The following is a 21,348-nucleotide window of genomic DNA, read 5'->3' as shown; positions in this document are numbered from 1 at the left end:
TATGGTGATGTGGAGAATGTCTTTAGCTAGAGATATCTAGGAACAGTCACACAAGAAATGCCATGCAGATGGAGTTATTCACTGACTAATAGCCTCTGGGTCTCGTGCTGCGATATTCACATAGATGCAGATATTCATGCACATCAACGTAGCATGCTCGGCATCATCTGTTTTTATAAGAGCATAGTATCTAGGCCAAAAACCTTATTTTAGACCCAAAGAGGAGCCGTAATACCAATGGAGGCTGTGACTGCCACTCCTCCACAGATGCAGACTTTGGTGAAGGCACAGAGGGTCAGATGCCTGATGACATTTTTTCCACGGCATTCCCTCCAGCCTTACTAATCTTTCATCTAAGCTTTCCTTAGCCCTATTTTTAAAGGGGAAATCTGACCTCTGTCCTCTGCCCCTCTTTCTTTGCCCTTGTTTTTTGTTTCCATGTTTTGCAATGAAGGTTTTTCTCTTACCCAGAAGATTTTTTTCAGCTGGAGAGAAAGTATATTCAGTAAACTGTGACTGTTATTCACAACAACATCTCAAAGGCGTTCTGCTGTGATGCACTGTAAAGAGCTTTTTCTCATACATACCACTTAACTGACTTACTGATGCAGTCCTTCACAGTTGGTCTGCAAACATCATGCTGTGTTGCTTTCCCTAAAGACAAAGTTAAATTATTTTTTTAAGTGAAGGCTTATAATTCTCACAGTTATCAGATGTTTTACTTTTGATATTTTAGAATGAGAGGTAAAAAATGTATTTGTATTAAAATAGAGGGACATACATAATTTACTGAGCCTAACAACCACACAGAGACATAAGTGACTGTCATGTACACAACTATTGGTTTGTGATCCACCAAAGATTTGCCTAGTGCCATATGTCTCTATTACTTTGGATCTCCTAAATGTTTATGTACAGAAAATGTCCTTTTTCTCCACAGATGCAAAATGCTCCCTAATGTTTTTCAGTATAACGCTTAATTCCAAACATCCGAGCCACAATAAATATTCATAATCAAACATGCTTACAAAAAAAGAAAAAAAAAAGAAAAAAAAAGAACTCCTAAAGCCAGTATATGTCAATCCCATCAAGTAATTACATTTCTGAATTTTAGGGTAACATTTCATTCTTTCAGTGGCTGGGATCTTTCCTGAATTACCAGTTAAGCTATTTGAAAAGTTGTTCTCCAGACTTACTTACAAATTATCTTTGGGTGGCAAATGCTCCTAAATTTCTCTTCAGCAAATAAGGAATTGGTTGGATAGCCACAGCCAGAAGATAGTGACCAATGGCTTTATGTCCCGGTGGAGGCTGGTGATAAGTCATGTTCCTCGTGGGTCCATTTTGCATCTAGAGATCTTTAAAATCTTTATCAATGACCTAGACAGTGGGATCAAGTGCACCCCCAGCAAGTTGACAGATGACACTAAACAGAGTGGTGTGGTTGATACAACAGAAGGAAGGGATGTCATCAAAAGGGACCTGGCTAAGCTTGAAAAGTGGAGTCATGTAAACCTCATGAGGTTCACAAGGCCAAGTGCAACATATTGAAGTTAATCAGGGCAATCCCAGATATGCGTACAGACTGGGAGAAAAACTCACTGAGAGTAGCCCTATGGAGAAGAACCTGGGAGTCTTGATGGATGAAATGCTGGACATGAGCCAGCACTGTGCTCTTGCAGGTCAAAAAGTCCATTGCATTGTGGGCTGCATCAAAAGAGGCATGGCAGCAGGGTGAGAGAGGGGACTCTCCCCCTCTACTCTGCCTTTGTGTAGTCCCATAGAATCACAGAATCACCAAGGTTGGAAAAGACCTCTAAGATCATACAGTCCAACCATCTACCTATCAACAATATTTCCCCATCTGGCAAATACTGTAAAAATGTACTGTGTCCAGGCCTGGGGTGCCCAGCACAAGAAGGTTGTGGAGCTATTGGAGCGGGTCCAGAGGAGGGCCATGAGGATGCTCAGAGAGCTGGAGAACCTCTCCTATGAAGATAGGCTGTGTGAGTTGGGCTTGTTCAGCTTGGAGAAAAGAAGGCTCTGGAGAGACTTCATTGTGGCCTTTTCAGTACTTAAAGACGGCTTATAAACAGGAGAGAGACCAACTTTTTACATGGTCTGGTAATGACAGTAACAGCAAGAACAGTTTTAAACTAAAAGAGGGGAGATTTAGGTTGGACATTAGGAGGATATTTTTCCCCCAAGGAGTAGTGAGGCACTGGCAGAGGCTGCCCAGAAAAGCTGTGAATGCCCCATCCCTAGAGGCCAGGTTGGATGAGGTTCTGGGCAGCCTGAGCTGCTGGGTGGCTTTAAGGTCCATTCCAACCTAAGCCATTCTATGATTCTACATTTCATAACCCCTAAGTTATCCTTAGTTAAATAAGAAAGCAGATGCCATTACCCTATTTCTCAAGTGAAGAAAAATAAATTCGACTGAAATGCAGCAAGTGTTCGTCATGACTTTTTTTCCCACAAACCTGATGACTGAAAATTAGCATTGTTAGCATCAGGTAGACGTAAGCAGTGGATTGTTAATGATGCTATTTGAAATGATCTCTGATCACCTACATTCCTGACAGACCTGTGTCATGGTTTCTTGTTGCAATACTATCCTATAAGGCTTTGTCTCTTAGGAGGAGGCTCAGTACTAAAGTGCAGGTTTGAGGGGACTGCTCTTCTATGCAGGAGGTCTTGAAATCTTCTCTTTCTTGAAAAAAAATCACAGAGTATCAGATCATCTGCCACCCGCTGTCAGATAATTGTGAAGCAAACTATTTTATTTGATAGTTGGGCACACGGGTGACAGTGCTTAGACACATTTATAATACTTATTACTTTGACAAAGAGCAGATAACAAGCTGAGAAATTAGCCTCTGTGAAAATCCCAATATTTACATGTTTGTTTTTGTACTGAACTTCAAAGAAAAGTTGATTTTTCGAAAACTATGGAATGGGAATACCTACAGATTTTCATTTTAAATTGTTGAAATGTTTTATTCAGAAATCTGATTAAAATGAAACCCATCAACACATCTCGAAAGTTTCACTGTAATCTGCAAAAATATGTAATGTCAATTCATATTATCACAGACTTATGCTGATGCTCTCATTTCCCCTAAGAGTCAAGAGAAATGGTTTCCCACTGTTGGGCACATACTTGCATGACTCTCAGGACCAACCTGGGACAAGTGCACTGGAGATGTGATCCTTTGTGGAACTCACTCCAGTTATGCAGAGCACTGGATCTATGACACAACTCCTCTAAAAATATAGTGCGATTTATTTATTTGATTTTGAGTGAAATATTTCAGGATGGCTCAACAAAACAAGGTATTGGTGATTTGGGTCAAGCAAGAGTGACTTTTCTAAGCAAAATGGTTCCTGACCTGGTTGGGAAATTATCTGAATCATCGCTAAGAAAGTTCTCATGGTTATGTACTCAGTATGACTGCCCTTCCAATTTTATTGCTGACTTTTATCCTATAGATAGACGTGCAACTGTCATTGAAGATATATTGTTAAATGTGAGTAATAAATTAGTGCAGTTCCCAAGCAGCAGATCTTTGTTTTCTGAAGCTTATAATCCAATAACCTTTAGTCCCCTTTATCATGTTTTGCAGCTTTCAAAAAGGAATTCAGCACTCCTCTCTGCACTGCTATCTCTGGTATCACATTGTGGTGTCTTTCGCTTCCATTTTTCCCCAGGGAATCTTATGAACTAAATGAAAGTATTTGCTTTCACAGAAAAATTATTAACAAACTATTGCAATGAAAGAAACAAAACTGAGAAAAAAAAGCATACTTTTTGCCATACTTTTTCACACGTGGACACATTTTTCTGATGAGTGACTTTAATGTCTTTCAGTAAATACAAAACAAAGATCAATTAAATTGGGGGGTATTTAAAGAAGAATTTCTCTTGACTGTGCTTGGTTTCTTATTAGTACCTGCAGCCAGAAACAAATTATTCTGTGGGCAACCTGGTACATTAAAAAAAATTGTTGCAATACTGAATGGGCCTAAAGAAATCATAGTTGTGCTGTGTTCATGCATTTTGTTCTGTACGAAATTGTCTCCTGAGCTTCATAGATAACGAAATCTGACTTTCCACGCATTTGAGTCTTTTACCACTGCAAATGCTAAAACGTGGATCACTGGATTTTGATCTCTGAGCCAGATTACTAATTTTTAACCTTAAGACGGGAATCATACCTGCTCTGCCTCTTCCCTGCTCCCTGGAAAACAGCCACACGTGGGATGGGATTCAGAACAGCAATGTTGCTGGTCAGCAGCGCCACTTATGGGTCACTAGCAAATACAATAGAGACCATCAGGTTTAGGAGCGTACGTGGTCAGCTTATAGACCTTAATAAGACCTTTTAAACATATAAAAAAGTCAGTGTGAATACTTACAGCTGGACTATAGTATATTGAAAGTGATAGCAAAATTTTCAGTTTTGGAAGTTAAAAATACGCCTTTTTTTAACGATGGAATAAATTAGAAAGTCAAAACACTCAGCTAAGCGTGGCCCTCAAACTGTAGCCAGTCTGTGATCTGTGAGACACAAGCATAAATACTGTTTTTTCTCCTTGATGTGGAAGTGCTCAGCAGCCAACTTTTATGGTTTCATTTTTGGAACAAAGAGTAAGAGAAGAAAGATACAATGGAAACAGTATGGGAACAGAAATGAAATTTATTTCCCACATGTTGGTGCCTTGTGGATTAAGTAGGATAAAAATGAACTTGGGAAAGCATGATAACTTGATAACTAAATTACAGCATCTATTTTAACTTTATTTTTTCTATTTTAAATGCTGCCAACTCTTGGCAGCCTTCTGGTTCCCCATTACAGTATGTACACAACATCAAGCTTGCCAAGGAGGTCTTGCACCATTCAGTGAGGGTGCTAACTGCTGATGGCTTCCTCCTTCTTACCAGACGTGATATATGTTTAGGGTTACTTTTTATGTATGAGTGATGTAGCCCTTTACTAGACAGCCTACTTGCACAAACTTAGGAGAATGCAGTTATGTAAACAGGGAGTTTATTAAGGAAATGATATTTGTTGAAGGTCATGGTTACAGTGCTCTTTAGTGAATAATGAAAGTAAAGTTCTATATGAAAGAAAAGTTCTCATAAGAAATGAGAAAGTTGTGGACGCTCACATGTTTGGCTTGACTTAATAACATCGTCATAGGAGAATGGGACCTGCAAGGAACACAAACATTGCCCAAATGGTGGATGTTTCTTTGCACCACAATACTTACAGATGGCACTGAAGACTGAATCTCTTGCTTTGGTTTCTACTCCACAGAATTCACTGTTGCTGGGCTTTTCCAACAGTTTACTCAGTTTTTTAATCCTTCTTAATCAGAGATTTTTCTGCTTTCATCATATGATGGTTTGATCTGATTCTGTGGTGCCTGAAATCCTATACAATTGGAAGTATACAGTCAGTTTCTGAATCAGTATTGTAGATGAGATTGTATGATGAGTGTAATTATTATTCTTTTGGGTTTTTTGTTGTTGTGTGTTCCTCATTAGGAATGGTTTTAAATTTAATCATATATAAAACTAAACTTTGAATCAAATTCTTTACTAATTTCATTTCTCCTCTGTTCTCCACCTGCACATGCATCACTGGATTATGAAGCTTTTAATTGCTGAAAAATACAAATAATTGCAGACAGAATTTAACCTGAGCTCATCACTGTCATGTCTAATCAGAAGCAGTAAAAGAGAGCCAAATCAGACACTGTCATCTGCCTATATCATTAAAACCAGAAGCAGAAAATAGAAATAATATTAATAATTTTATCAGTCTGATTCCATCACATTGTTGACCACAATAATAGTAAAGTAGGCAAGGCATGAGAATACCACTGCTTTTTCAATTCAGCCCTTCAATCTAGAGTCTCAGGACCTCAGGACCTGGGATTGAAGTGTGCTTGAAATGCCTTCTGTGGCTTTATTTAAAAGGTAACACAGACATATCCATTCCTATGGATATTCAAAAAGAAAGCATTTGTATTTGTCAGTGGAGAGCTCAGACTCATGAGGCAGACAGAAAACCTTGTCTGTATGGCTGTGCTCATGTTTTTCAGACTGCTGAGTGTTCTGCTCCTTACTGAAAAAAAACGTGCATTGATTTCAAGTTAAGTCCAACTGAACGCAAGAGAAGCATTTCCATAGTTTACAAATGATTTTGGTTCAAGGTCTCTCTCCAGATCATTTAAACAGAGTTCACCTAACACTACTGTTTACCAACAAAATGCTCATCAGGCTCCATTAATATCTTTTGTTTTATTGAGCAAGTTCCTGTCTTCCAAAAGATGAGACTGCAGCTTTTAATCACATCACTGATGACCTTGTGAGTCTGTACAGACCTGGATGAAGTGACCTATAGAAAATGGTGAAATCATTTGTGGCTGCACTCAGTGGAAGACTCCTTACATACAACTGCACAAGAGTTGGGGTGAGCCATGCTCTCTCCTCAAACTAGTATTTTGTCTATTTTTGTTTGACAAGCAGAGTCAGCACTTTGGGAATGTCTACGTAATAGTTATATTTGTCTGATCCCTTGAAGCTATATCCACAAACTTAATCCACCTACTTAAATGTGACACAAGTTGACAGGCCTTTGTGACAAAAAGCATTGGGTGATCATCCTTGTGCTCTCTGACATATAAAAGTCACTTTAACATGCTGCTGTTGCACAAACAAATATCATACCTGTATCCATGGTGATGCAGTTATAGTCCTGATTTCATTTTCAGGTAAATGGGAGTAAGCCTTCTGTTCAGACTGGGTAAGATCCTGAACCCTTTGGTTGTTCAGATCAGAGTCTGCTGGGTTGTGACCAATCCACATTTAACTGCAGGAAGAAATAAATGCAGGAGACTTTCCTCCTCCCTCCTGTAAATTTTCCAACCCAGAGTTTGTGAAATGCTATGTTTACAATTTGTGCAAGCCCTGATTTAAAATTTAAGGTCATTTTCTTCTCATAAGGAGGGAAAATACATTACTCATTTTCCAGTATCACTGAGCATTCTTCATAAGCCTGCCCAAAACAAACCTGCTCATGATTACAGTATCATGAGATTAGAAGGGTCATACCACCAGACCTCTTTCTCAGTATGCTGGAGGTTACCTGCAGCTCTCCAGCACAGTAGTGAAGTAGGACCTGGGGACTCTTTTAGAGCTGTCAGTATGTGTCATTATGCTTACACTTCAACGTGAAAAGTAATAGATATGATGTCAGGGAGTTTCTATGCTTGTTGCTGTCACATAAGACGGTGGAAGAGGGAATTTAGAGCCCTTGAAAACTGTCTATTACATGTAAGTATCCTGTCAATTTCCTGCCAAAGCATCTTGTGGTTACTGCAGGTTGAATGTCAGTGCAGCCAGGCCTAAAATGGAATTGAAGGTTTAAATAATGATAGCCCCAGTTGAGCAAGGTTCTTAAGCATTTCTATAACTTTAGCTCATAGGTATGTTGTGGAACTTTTTAAAGCTTATTTATCTATATCCATAGCAAAAGACTTTAAGTCTTACTTTATATGAAAAATTGAACATAGTAGATGTGGAGTAGTAATGGAAAATTGTTGGTAATGGGTCAAGTTGCATCTCCTGCTCATTTTCAATGGTGTATGTGTGCATGTATAATTATAAATCACAAATGAAAAATGTCTTGGCTCTAAGCGCTCATATCCTGTATCAAACTGGATCCTGAATGCATCTCATGACATGGCTGAGACATGAAAGCATTTCTGGAGATGTTATACCAAGCGACACTTGTGCTTTCACTTTATTTACTAAACACACTTCTTAATATGCTATCCTTTCTTAGTAGCCATGTAGAAAACACTGCTAAGTTACTTCATTTTCTTTTTGTAAATGTATATGGTCAGCTGCTATAGAAGTTTCAAATCCAAAGAATAAACCAAGGTCTGCTTTTAACATGACACAATTCACTGAAATGGAACAGTCTTCACTTCTTCAATAAAGAACTGCATAGAGGAGACCATTACTTTTTGTCTTAGAAACCAGGAGACAGAAATCAGATTTAGTTGCTTAGCAGAAGGCAAAACTGACATTGTATCCATCCAGTTGTCATTGGATGCAATGAACCTTCAATGGCCTGCTTCCCCAGCAGCTCCAGAGGCTTGTCCCAACCCACTGAAGAATCTTCTCCCAAGGGTTTGAAGAGTTCCTGCTGGAAACACTTTCTCCACCATCAGCCCCCTGACAATGCTTTGACAGAGCACCATATTAGGCAATGGGATTGTTGAGAATGGCATCTGGGAACTCCAGTGAGCATGTCTCCTAGGGAAGGACCACAACAGTAAGCTGCTTATTGAGTGCACAGAGCCCTTTCCTGGCTGACAAGTCTGTTTCAGAGGTCATCCACAGAGGGCTATCATTCTTTAGGGAGGTGGAAACTACTCAGTGCTATTAATGGTTTTTTCCTGGCTGTCCTCAGGAATAGAACTGTAAGCTCAGCATGACCATGAAAGGGATTGCACATGATCAAAAGATTATGATGAAGTATCTCCCATGTCTTTACCACCTCCAATGCCTGGATTTCTCTCCTTTTCTTTTTTGCCTCCCACTCCATACTTCAGGTCTCTCTTCTCAGCTCAGCTTCTGCCTGATTTCCTAGCAATAGCTTTAACAGCCTTGAACCGTGATTCAGGAAAGAAACCATTGACTTCCAGATCTGGCTTCAGCCATCTTCCTGTCTGTCTTAGTTTCAGTTGGGACTGAATTGTTTTCTTCAGAGTGTCTAGTATGATGCTATGTTTTGGTTCTAGGAGAAAAACCAAGTTGGTAACACACCAGTGTTTACTGTACAGAGCCAAGACCATTCCAGTTTCTCAGCAAAGGGCTTGGGGATGTGGAGGGCAAGAGGATGGGAGGGGACAGAGTCAATACAGCTGATTTAAGCTGGCCAAAGGGATATTTCATATCATATGACATCATGCAAAAGGGGAGTTTTGAAGGGGGTGGAAGTTCATCTCCCTCTCTTCTGCTCACTAGGTGTCTATCTGGGCATTGTTTGGAAGGGTGGTGAGCAATTGCTTGTGCATCACTTGTTATATATACATTTGTATATGTATATAAATTGTCATAACTAATATCCTTTTTCTTATCTCTTAGTAAATAGTTTTATCTCAACCCATGAGTTCTACTTTGTATTTTTTTTTTATTCTCTTACCCATCCCTCTGGGAAGGGGGGGAGTGAGTGAATGACTGTGTGTTGATTAGCCACCTGCAGGGTTAAACCACAGCCATCACAGAATTGTAGAACAGTTGAGTTTGGAAAGAATCTCTGGAGAATGTCTAGTTTAACTTCCCTGCTTGGAACAGAGTCAGTAGAGCATGCTGGCCATGATGTTGCTCAGATTTTGAGTACCTCCTTATTTATCTGAACACATGAAATTACTTTCTGGCTATAATAATAGTCTTTAGGTCTGGTCTGCACTGTAGATTTTGGATAACACTTGTGCCTATTAATAGTTAAGACAGGACTGCAAAGGTGTGTAATTTCTGAACAAAACTGTGTGATAGAAGGTCTAGAACATTTTCAAAAATGCTCAGGACATTGAGTTTTGGATATGATGGACGACTATATTCCAACACTGCAAAGTACAGATTTCTGGAACAGTTGTATCTAGACCTCGAGTGTATAGCACACTAACAGTTTTAGGCTGGTAAAACAGAGATGTTATTTTATTCTCAGTGTGAGATTTCAAAGTAGTGAAGGAGTAATGTTCCAAGACTTACTTTTCCTTTTCATATTTTCCAAGGCCATAGAGCAAAGTTTACTATATTAATTGGTAGAGCAGAAAAACAAATTGCTATAAATCTAAGTAAAGCTATTATGTTCTAATGAGATTCTTTGTCCATTGGACTTTACTATACATTTTCCTTTTTATCCTATGATAGGTGCTGTGATCAGGCTTACAGCACTGTACCTTTTCCCCCTAATGAGGGCTCTGTTTGGACTCTCTACAATGATTTGTTATGGTGTTTGTGAATGTGACTGGAAGTTCCTAAACCATATCGTATTCACACACTCAGCCTAAAATTATCTTTGCACTAAAAACATTCTCCCTTTTAAACACTGCATGAATTTGCTAAGAATGAAAAGTATGTTTTAGTTATATTTAGACCTGTGTGCAAAGGAATAGTCTTACCAGCATTTTTGTGTGGTAGAAATTTAAGCTTTATTTCCTGAATATGACCTGAGATAGGGTCTTGAAGGTTAATACCCATAACATGACAGAAGTTAGTATCATCCATCTACTGTTACTGTTAAGGATTTCAACCTTTTAAATCATTGCTTGTTGCAAGTAGTTGAACTAGTTGAACCATAAGTCAAAAGACTATCTCCTATAAATATTCCTATTTTCAACCAGTCCAGAATCCTAACACTTTCATAAAATAAGCTTTATCTAGTTAATTTACTCTTGTATTTACATATCCAAGCACATGACTCCACTAAGGATAACATTCAAATAGGATAGGAAGCCAGTTTCTCTATCACACAATTGAAAAGGGTAGTGATTTAAATTAAAAAATATGAGGAAGGAAGGAAGGAAGGAAGGAAGGAAGGAAGGAAGGAAGGAAGGAAGGAAGGAAGGAAGGAAGGAAGGAAGGAAGGAAGGAAGGAAGGAAGGAAGGAAGGAAGGAAGGAAGGAAGGAAGGTTGGTTAAGAAAGACTCCATTAATCTTCACAACTAAGGTGCTATCAGATATTATTCAACCGATAGAAAATTTGCTCAAACATAAGCTAGCTTCTGACATAAGAATATCAGTTATGATGTTGGTTTATTAAGTTAAACATTGTAAGTACTAACTGACAAATCCAACACAGACTTGAAATTCAATTTAGATTCCTTAGCATTCCAGAACTGTCTTTATAAACTCTATTTGACAGGATTTTCAGAAAAGTTCTAGAGTCCTTTATATAAATTAATATGAACTATGCAGGTAGACAAGTACGGTATCTCTCCAGATTGAACAAATTCAGTTCCTTCTTTTCAAAGAGTGAAAATGTTAGACTTCCGACCACATCACTCTAAAGATGCTAAGTTTTGCCTGTGTGAAAGCCACCAAAATTTAAGAATTGCTTTGTGAAACATTAAATTAACCCAAACTGTGTCCAAATTCAGTAACTATATACCACAAGTGTGAAAACTATATGCTTTTGATTTTGAAGCTCAATAGATGTCTTCTTTCCTTTTTTTTCAGAGACTGAAACTGAAAATGCTCTACCGCCTCCAGGTTGGTATGATCAAAAAAAGCTTATCAGTGCTCTAATACTAACAAAAGAATGGCATGGGACTAGAAACTACATAGCCATAATACATTTTATGTTCATTGTCTTTCTGAAAGTAAGGAGACAATAAGAATAGTGAGAAAGCCTGCCCAAGTAAGATATTCTCACTTCATGTTTCTTCCATGTCCACTCTATTTTTTTTCAGATTCAGGTTTTTTTTTTTTTTTTTTTTTAAGATACTTGGTATTTGCATAAGGATGAAAACATATATTTTCATATACATTTCCCATCAGTGTGCCAGAAAATGATGACTTCTTAAATTCTGTGGCTAAATTATTCTGTCTTCTTTGATGGTGAACACATTTAACTACCAAAATAACCTCTTTCATTTCCCATTGAAGAAAGGTGAACTTTGAATAAAGATGACAGAATCAAGCATGAGGTTCATCTTACTTAATTCTAGCCATCCAAAGGTCTGGTGTTTTGTCTAAGCTGGTCAACAGTGCTCCATCTATAACCAGTGGAGAAGACCAGGTCATGTCTGATCATCTAATGGACATTTCCTAGAAAATGAAACTAAAATGTCATTGGCTGTCTGTGTTTACATAATTGCCTCAACAAGTATAGAGGTCTAGGAGGGTGAATACTTTCAAGGAAGTAAAGTTAGGTGAGATGAAACTCATGCAAAAGGACTGGAGTTTCAGATATAGCTGAAGCTCTGTGCAAAGCTGCTACCTTTTATTTAGTGGGAGATGGAAAAGTAGGAAAACTTCATGGATCAGAGATGCATTGAGCAACTTATATGCTGGTTAATACATATATATGATATACTTGTCTAATTTAATCATTTGGTGAGTTTATTCTCTCTGTAGCTACCTGATCAGTGGTACGTAATACATACTTCCCAGTTCACATGTTAAACCTGCATTTACTAACAGTCTTGCAAATTGTCATTTTACACAGCTAATTCAAGACATTTTTGTTTAAATTATATACCTTTTCATTTTTGAAAATGACAAAGTATGAAGACAGTAGTATCATTTGCCTCAAAGAGTTTCATGTTTAAATAAACCAGAAGAAACGTTCGTGTTTGGATGTGCTCTTTCATCTTGTAAATATACCTCTTATTCTTAAATTCTTCTGTAAAATAAGTAGGGTGTCAGTAGACCTTTATGGTTAAGCACAAACCATGCAAGAGTATTACTAACCTGGAAATGGCAGCCACTTCTCTTAACCTCCTTCTGTATGAGCCAAGATGCTGTCATCATATATTCCTGAGGGCTATCACACAAAGTGGGAAGTTAGTTGTTCAAGAAACTAAATTGTAAAACATGTAAATAATTTATTGGACATATTCAGCATTTTGAACCATGCCAGGAAATTTCTTGGAAGCCATTGTAACAGTTTCATCTAGATTCCATTGTCAGGTTGTCTGGCTGGTATAATTGGTCCTGAATGAGGCTTTCGAATGGGATTTAAACTTGCTACCACCTTCCAAGAATAGTGAATTCTCCTAATCCCAGTTACTAATGGGAAAGTAATGTGTTAGTATAGCAGAATCGCCATTAAAAAGGAATGTTTGACAGACAACAATTTTCCTGACAGTTGGACCTTGGAAATTTCTGGCAAGCAGAAGCAGCTAAGGGTCTGTCACACTTACAGAATATGGGCTTGTCTTCTACACTTCAAGTTTTATTTTCATAGTTACTGTAGCTATGTGCAAGTGAGCAAGAAAATAGGAATCAAATCCCCTGGTTCTTGCAATTGTTCCCTCTGGGACAAAAAAAGTTATCTTAGCTACACTTTAATGTTGTTAGTCCATTGGCCTTCATCTAAACCCAAGTTATACCAGGCCTTTTGTAGGTAAGTTCACTAGACAAAGTTATTTTTCACTGTGACTAGACTATTGAGTGTTTATACTTTGAAGACAGTACAACTCATATGACTTAACAAGCCTCTGGATTTGCTTTGTATGCAAACTGTATGAGGTAGGAAATCAAAGGGGATAGGAATATTAACAAAAAACCGATAATGAATTTGATGTTGTTAAATCTATAGTCCAAGTTTTCTCACTCATAGAATGTTAGAGATATTTCACATACACCTCTTTGGAGTACATGGCGAGCTAGCAACACTTCTGGCAAAAATAATACAAATCAAATAGCCTAGGAAAGATGATGATGGTAATGAAGAAGATAATGAGAAATAATCAAGGACACTCTCAACACACTGTCTCTCTTTACTGTTTTAAGGATAAACCAGTTAGGAAATGTATTTCTGGTTAGCATTAATAGCTGGCAGTGTCTCGTGTCTGATCCAAGTTTATTCATATTATCAGAGTCATTTAATTATTTTCAAAGGTTTTCGTATATATCACCAAGAGCAAATGACTAACATTTGCTACTTACAAAACAAAACAAAACAAAACAACAACAACAAAAAAACACACCAGTATTTTGCTTCCACTGAGTACAGGAACATCAATGTCTTGTGACTCATTCAAAATGTAGAAAATCTATTGATATGCATGCATCTGTAAAAAAATGCTTTAAAGGACTGCAATTTTAAATTGTACATATATGTACACTTATACATCTTTAATCACGGTTTTTCAGTACTAGCAGAACCTAGAATATTGATATATTTTTTAATTCTGTGTAAGTTTTTCTTTTTTACTTTAAGATCCTCTCAAAAATATACTTGTGCTTCCTACACAGAACAAAAAACACCGCAGGATGGTGGAACTGAAAAGGGTAAAGGTGAGTTTGAAATCATATTTCAAAAATGGACAGCAAAGAGAACATTCCAAAATGCTGTTCTGATGCTATATTGCTTGAGTTAAGACTCAGGAATTTGGTGCCGAATTTTAAAAGTGTGATGTGAAACTTCCTAGATCCTCATTCTGCATGACTTATCTAGCACAAGGAAACTAGGATGCTTATGAGTATCTTCAAAAATTCTGCGAACAAGACTGACACTGTTTAGCACCAGTAGTTATATAGAATGCTTTCTTAGTAGATCAAATTTCAAGCGCATTGCATGAGCATAAGGATATCTGTCTACTAAAGTGAATGTTGGGCCTGACCAACCTTGCTTAAACTCAGTTACTGTGCACATTAATTGCTTTTAATTAATGGGGGAGATCTCCTATCACTCTAAGCTGTTTCTATTCTACCAGATACTTGATATTGCACGTTCCATCTTTCAGCAAAGTACAGTAGAGTTCACACATTCATAAAAATAAATAGGTAAATAAATACATAAATAACAATTCTATACTGCTTTTCCATCTAAGAAAAATAAATTCCTCCATTCCTCTTCATCATTGGAAGTCCAGTGACTGAGGTCATTACAAGTTCTGAAAAATGTCTCTGAGGACAGTTTACTGTTAACAAACCCCAAACTGTTCCACTACCAATGCATGTAAAAACGCGCTCCATTTTCAGGACAAATTTTACATTGCTGTCATTAGATTCCAGCTCTGTTTGCAGCTCTTCTAGTTAAGAAGATACGTTTTGAGGGAACTGGGTCAAATTCCACTTCTTTTTGTACTCCCTACAAAAGTAGAATTCAAACAGCTCAGCAGCTTATTTTTTTTCTCACAGAAGGTTAAACCATAATAAAAATATACTTACAACAGATGTAATGCTTGCTTTTTTTCATTTGGCACAGTTATGCTTTCCATGGCAAATCAAGAAATGGCTTGCTTGAAAATGCATTCTGCCTTTTGATCTCTTAGACAAAACCTTGCCTTTTAGAGACACTAGATTCACACTTGAAACTTGGAAATCTATTTGGCGAAGTCATGCATGGCCATTTTTCTCAGCAAAATAAAAATACACTGAGAGTATGTGATTAGAGTATTCCTTAGAATATAGAAATGATGAACCAAGCTCTAGTGCATGTTATTTTGCTAGCCATTTTTGTGTTGAGCAATTATTTTGACAAGCAACATTTTGTGAGAATAATCAAACCTGTCATCTTGGTAATGCAAACATAATTCAGGAATAATTTGCATGCTAATGATAAGAAAAAGATGATGGTCTTGCCCCAGGCTATTCTAGCAGTTAGTTCTGCTTGGTTTAATCTTGTTGTGAGAAATGTTTGTTCCTGAACTGAACATGCACAGTGCTCTCTCCACTGCTCACAAGTCTGCATTTCACTGAACTAAAAAGAAATCATGGTAGGTATCACATCAAATACTTCAGTTGTCTTTTTATACATTATTTTATCATTTCTGTTTTGAATTTAGTGAAGAATATGGGAATTTCCTAAAGAAAAAAAAAGTTTTATTGGTGCTCAGCATATTAAGGAGGATTTTGCTGCCCCAGTTTTTTTTGAGATTCATCTATGGGAAGTGTTTCCAGTTTCAATTCACGGTGGCAGTAGCCAATAGGAATTCCAGTTAAAATCTGAATACCAATATGTAGAAAGAATGACTTTCTGTTGAACTGTCAACTTTGCAAATTAATGTTGATGTCAATGCCAGACACTCAGCATTCTCAGCAACAGTATTTGCCTTTTTTCTTTTTTAATGACAGAAATAGATATATTTGTTGCATGGCATCATGCAGTTTCTCCTGTCAGCTCCTGCTTTGTTGCACAGTATCACCAAACAAGGGACAGTACATTTTCTGAGAGTGATTCCTTCGTGTTTGTTTGACAGAAGAAAATCTTTCTAATTGTTACCATAACACACAAAAGAGGAAAAGATTGTTTCTCCCATTTTTCCAAAATCAATATGAATTGAAGACAAAAACACCTGGAGGTTAGATTTTGTGTGAGCTATTTTTAAAATTGTTTCTCTAGTTTCACAAGTAACAGATTTGGGTACTTCTCTGAATGGGTTTAAGATAGGAAACATTTCATATCTGAATTCCACAGTGGTTTTATGATGCTGTACGTTAGCAGTTATGACTCCTTTGTTAGTAAATTATAAGAAACAGCACATTGGAATCTGGGGCAGGCCTCTGCAACACAGTCAGGCAATGCCTGAATGTAGTATATAGGTAAGAAATGTTGGGCCATAATTATGGGGTCTATATTTTTCCCCTATTTTCTCAGACAAAGTTAGTTGCACAAGTTAGGAAATAAAATATATCTTCCTGTGTGTATACTGTGTGTCTATCTTACTGTTCCATTTCTTTGTAGTAGTTACTGTCTATGTGAAATTAAATATTTATGTCCCGTTATGTTCACTGTAAAGATAAAAAATGGAGGATGAGTCATTAAGTCTTTATCTTGTCATTACTTTGCAGTAAATCAGCAGCTTACAGCAGTAGTTGTGTGTATACAGAATTTTTTTATAGTATTCCTAGTTTGAAAAATATCTGTATTTAGTAAAAAATTCAGGATACAGAAAAGCATACATTTTATCTTCAGATCAAAATGTCGTTCACCAAATTGACCACATTATCCCATTCTCATTCATTTTATGTCTGCTTTTGTTTTTAATTTTAGCATTATCTTAAACACCGATTACTGTTATTATTGTGTTTCCAGTTGCTGGAATAAATGAATTTTAATATCAATTTGCTCATTCCTTTTTAGGTCCAATCCAGCAATTCAGAGAGCTACTCAGATTTCTGCATGATTTACTGATATCTTTTCTCTAGGTTCCATCCAATCATCTACTAAAACATTTGCATGTTTCATTCTTGTGATTTCTCCAGGTTTCACTTATCCATTCATCTGTGTACTAAAACTTCCATTGCTGATGTATGTACTTCAGTTACAGGGCCAAGTACCTCTTGATTGGAGTGCTGAACATTCTTTGCAAATCAGAAGGGTATCTGAAGGCAACTAAATTTCAAAACTCTTAGAAGAGTCAAAGTGTGCTCAGTAATTTCAGCAAAAACTAAAATGACAGAACCAGTTGGTTGAGTTATTGTGGATTTATTTATGGAGAATGAATACAGTGGTTCACTTTTTGTGATGTTTATGTATCTCCTGCCTTCGCCCTGAATGCTTACTCCAGTGTGCAGTACTACAAAAAATGTTACAGCATTCTGAACTCTATTGCAGCTGCAAAGCAGTGTCTCTGCCCTGTTCACCTCTCTCTCAGTGAGCAATAGCAAGGGATCAGCAAAGAAAGATTAATAACTTTACCAGCTCAGCTCACCAATTAAATTCAATTTGAGGTGCTGCTCCAGGAGCATTCGTTTAGTTGCTAGAACAATATGTTCAGAAAACTGACATGATTTATCATTACTGTGCTTTCACTGAAAATCAACATATTCAATGTCAGCTTAGTCCAATTGAAGGTGGTGAGAATGTGTCCACATAAGCTATGCGTTGTTTTTTTTTAATGAATAAAAAATCATGTTTGTAAGATAATATATTAATCCTTCATCTGCAGGCCTACAATTAAAACTTATATCCTCTTACCAAGGGATTTCTTTTTTAAAAGAAATTTGGTGAATCATTAAAAAGGAATGAGTAAAATGTCATGACTAAGTAGTTAAATTCTGTCAGACCTTCAGCTAGCTTTCAGTGATTAATCAAGCATAAAATTTAATAAGACCAGAAATTTTTTAAAATGTAATTAAATTTTATGTGGTTTTTGCCATTGCTATTGCATTTCTCCTGAAAAAAATAAAGACAAACTAGAACTTTAAGTGAAAATCAAAGGATGATTTAAAGTAAATCACTGATTCTTGAAACCCAAATCTGAAAAAAAGTTAATACATTTCATAAAATAATTCTATTTCAGATATCTTTTCCTCCACTTTGAAATGTTCTCCAGATTATTTTCCATTACATTATAAAAGACTTATCATTGTCTTTACTTTATGTACATATTAAATCTTATATATATATATATAGTTTACTCTAGCTTTTCAACTGTTTCACAGGTAATTTTTAAATTTTATTATATTTTATTCTATTTTAACACACTAAAACCTTCTGTACATTTTGATCAGACATTCCTATCTTTGGTATTTCCAGTAAACGTCTAAAATTCAAAGAGATTTAGGAGATTATTGTAAAAATAGTCTTCACCATATTCTGGATTTCTGATAAGCATGACTACAGTATTTCAGTTTTAATGTCAGTTTCATGTTTTTCAGGCTCTTGGCTTATACAAATATGTATACATAACTGTACTGTATTAGATTAAGCATTTTAAAATACCTGAATAGCAGTCGTTTCTAGTGATTTGATACCTGATGATTGCCAGCATTTAGTGTGATTAAAAGGAAAATCCTGTGGGATTATAATAGATCTATCTGTATTTTAAGGCGTTATCCTATAATATGTGAAAAAAAAATATATTTATTTGTTGCATTTTAGATTAATATTCTAATAAGTAAGTAATAAAGTATAAATATAGGAGACTATTTTTTACTGTTGCATACCTTGATCTAATGATGCTGAATGCATATATGGTACACATTTTAATTGCAGACATGGACGTCAGAGAAATGGCATCATCCTCAGGTCAGATATGTGATTGACCTTGATTTCATTGTGGCTTTTTTTGTATTTACTGTGGATTACATCTCTAACAAACAGAACCACTCAGCAGCTTCCATATAAACTCATGATTTAATAATAGATCACAGTTCACATCTCATTTTTCTTCTACTTGCTTGAAACATTAAGGTTTACCATTTCAGCTACTGAATTATGCAAAGCTTTCTTCATCGGTTTGAAGCTTCCATTGTGAATGCTCCTGACTATTATGATTTTTCCCTTTCTTTTGCAGGTTTTACATTTTCACATATTTGTTTTAAAGCAGATGATCGACTGTACTTTGAGTTTCTTTATGTATTTTTTTTTATTTGTATTTCTTTTCACAGATGAAGATGACACTTCAGTTAGCACACCACCAGCAGGTTAGGATCATGATAGCTTTTTTTATGTGTATGTATGTATGGATTTTTCTCTTGACTATTAATGAACAAAGTCCAACCATGTGGATGGCTGCATGCCATCTGAAAAATCAGTAGCAGTGAATTGATCAACAGTGGTAGAGATTCTCACTGATAAAAGCTAAAAAAATATATAGATAAAGCTTTAAATCACAAAACTCTATCTTTTAATTTCAACTATTAATAATAATAATGTTCAACTTAAATAATTAAACTAATTCAAGAGTTCAAAATACTATCCCCTCAGATAAATCTTGAATAACATAAAAATATCTGTTATTTAGAATCACCCTAAAGGATGAGTGGAAATCTCGAGTGGAAATTGAACTAAATTTAGGCTTTCCAGAGAAATGGGGAAAAGATTTCTGACTTTATTTTTCTCAGCTGTTCACTTCCTTTTTCTGGTATTCAAATAGTTCCTCATGGGTGTAGCCCTAGGTATTTATTCTAATCTTCTTGCATGAAGAATCACTGTTCTTAAAATCCTCATGACCTGAGGTCAGTTTAATTGTGATCTCTGATCTGGTGTCATCTAAATTGCTCTTCCCTTTCAGATGGGATGTCTAAGCCATCGGAAAGAAAGGATTCAGGTGAGACCTCCTGAACAACACATTGAAACAGTCTAAATTTTATACAATACAATGATTATTAATGAGTTATTTCTTAGATTGTACTTTTTTTTTTTAAGCTCCTCTATTTACACCATATCAAATATTAACTTTTTGAATGCTTTTCAAAATTAGGAACATAAGTAGTTTTCTAGCAGCTAAACTAGGAGAGAGAGAAGACTCTGATGTACCAGACAGGACACATACCAGACGCATACATACATACCTATCTATCTGCATGTATTTCCATACAGATAGATATGCAACTATTCCCTTCCTCCTCAGCCAACAGGGCGACAGTGGCTTACCTGAATCTCATACACAGGCCCCAGGAGACTATAGGAGAATGGCTTCTTCTCACAGCGCAAAGGATGGTGGGGAGAACTTAGCAAAGTCATAACCTCTTTCTTCCTACTCTGCCAGGTAACGCATACTGCGCCCACTTTTGTGGTTTCAGGATTTGCAGCCTCTGGAACAAAATGAGCAGCAAGTACTTCAACCATGGTTACTGAACTGGTGTAACAGTCAAACCTACGTTCTGTTTTGATTGTTTAATAGACAGGAAAAAGCTAATATCCAGAGATGATGATAATATTTCTGCATTACGTGGTACCAAATTAATGAGTCTATGTATACCTCTTTCATTTATTAATATCCATTTTCCATTTCACCCTGTGGTGTCTCAGATTCATTACTGTACCTGACCAGTTCCTATTGCAAGCACTGTCAGATCCTTCTGTTCATACCTGTAACACTCACTTGTTCCTGTGTTATGTCTTTCCATATACTAGCATACCATACCAGCATAATTTAAATAGTTTGTACAGAGAGTAGATATAGATATGTATCTATATATTTCTCTGTGCACGTGTGTCCGTGTATGTTTTCATATATGTGTATATACATGTGTGTATATACATGTATGTTTTATACAAGCAGAAATATACAGAAGTATTAGGCATACCAGCCGTAATTCATTTAGAGAGCTAAAGACAAAGATCTTATGGCAGAGCTATCCAGCATTTCTATGTCTCTCTGAAATTTCTTACAGACTTAAGAACAATAAAAACAGTTTAGTTGTGTTTTCCTATAGTTGTCATGAGTTGTGTTTCATTTGTCACCAGTGGCAATTTTCATTAGTTGAATAGGTTCTCATAGCAGTTACCTCTATGCGACAGGCAATTTTGTCTTCTGGCAAATTAGTTTCTATGGAAAATGTTGAAGAGGAAAAATAACTTTAAATTTCAAGAACAGAATTGAGTACTTGAGAAATGCTGCTTAATTAGTTCATCGTTTGTACTTGTTATTAAACAAAAACCAGAGGAGTATTGGATAAATAACAAAAATCTACCTTTGATTCAGAAACAACTAGAAGTCCAATGGGAACAAAGAACACAGCTCTGGTTTGAAAGTTATAGCCTCCTTTGTTTGATATAATTGTACGTATACACATTTGCTCTGCTATTCCATGCTAGCACTGGCTTTACTCAGTCTATCCTATGCACTAACCAGAACTCCTCAAAAAAGGAAAGAAATGTGACATTTGGACTCCATGAATTCTTTCTCAGAACATGAGAC

The 21,348-nt window shown here is 36.4% G+C and overlaps 1 protein-coding gene and 1 long non-coding RNA gene across 2 annotated transcripts in view; one reads left to right on the top strand and one right to left on the bottom strand.

Moving 5' to 3' along the window:
* Positions 1–21,348, top strand: part of MYBPC1 (myosin binding protein C, slow type) — a 71,328-nt gene that overhangs the window by 8,789 nt on the left and 41,191 nt on the right. The window contains exons 2-6 of the mRNA XM_046910028.1: positions 11,261–11,293; positions 14,006–14,047; positions 18,696–18,728; positions 19,091–19,126; positions 19,717–19,752. Of these exons, the coding sequence (XP_046765984.1) occupies positions 11,261–11,293; positions 14,006–14,047; positions 18,696–18,728; positions 19,091–19,126; positions 19,717–19,752 (180 nt within the window). The remainder of the gene's footprint in view (positions 1–11,260; positions 11,294–14,005; positions 14,048–18,695; positions 18,729–19,090; positions 19,127–19,716; positions 19,753–21,348) is intronic.
* LOC112533534 lies at positions 4,200–20,456 on the bottom strand. Its single transcript, XR_003077925.3, has 5 exons — positions 20,079–20,456; positions 12,497–12,569; positions 6,737–6,878; positions 5,272–5,435; positions 4,200–4,311 (listed from the first exon to the last, which is right to left on the bottom strand). It is a non-coding gene; the product is annotated as an uncharacterized LOC112533534 (long non-coding RNA).

The sequence above is a fragment of the Gallus gallus genome, chromosome 1, assembly GCF_016699485.2.
Source record: "Gallus gallus isolate bGalGal1 chromosome 1, bGalGal1.mat.broiler.GRCg7b, whole genome shotgun sequence".
In the NCBI taxonomy this organism is placed as follows: domain Eukaryota; kingdom Metazoa; phylum Chordata; class Aves; order Galliformes; family Phasianidae; genus Gallus; species Gallus gallus.
The sequence above is the reverse complement of the archived record's forward strand: the minus strand, read 5'-3'. Positions and strand labels throughout refer to the sequence as shown.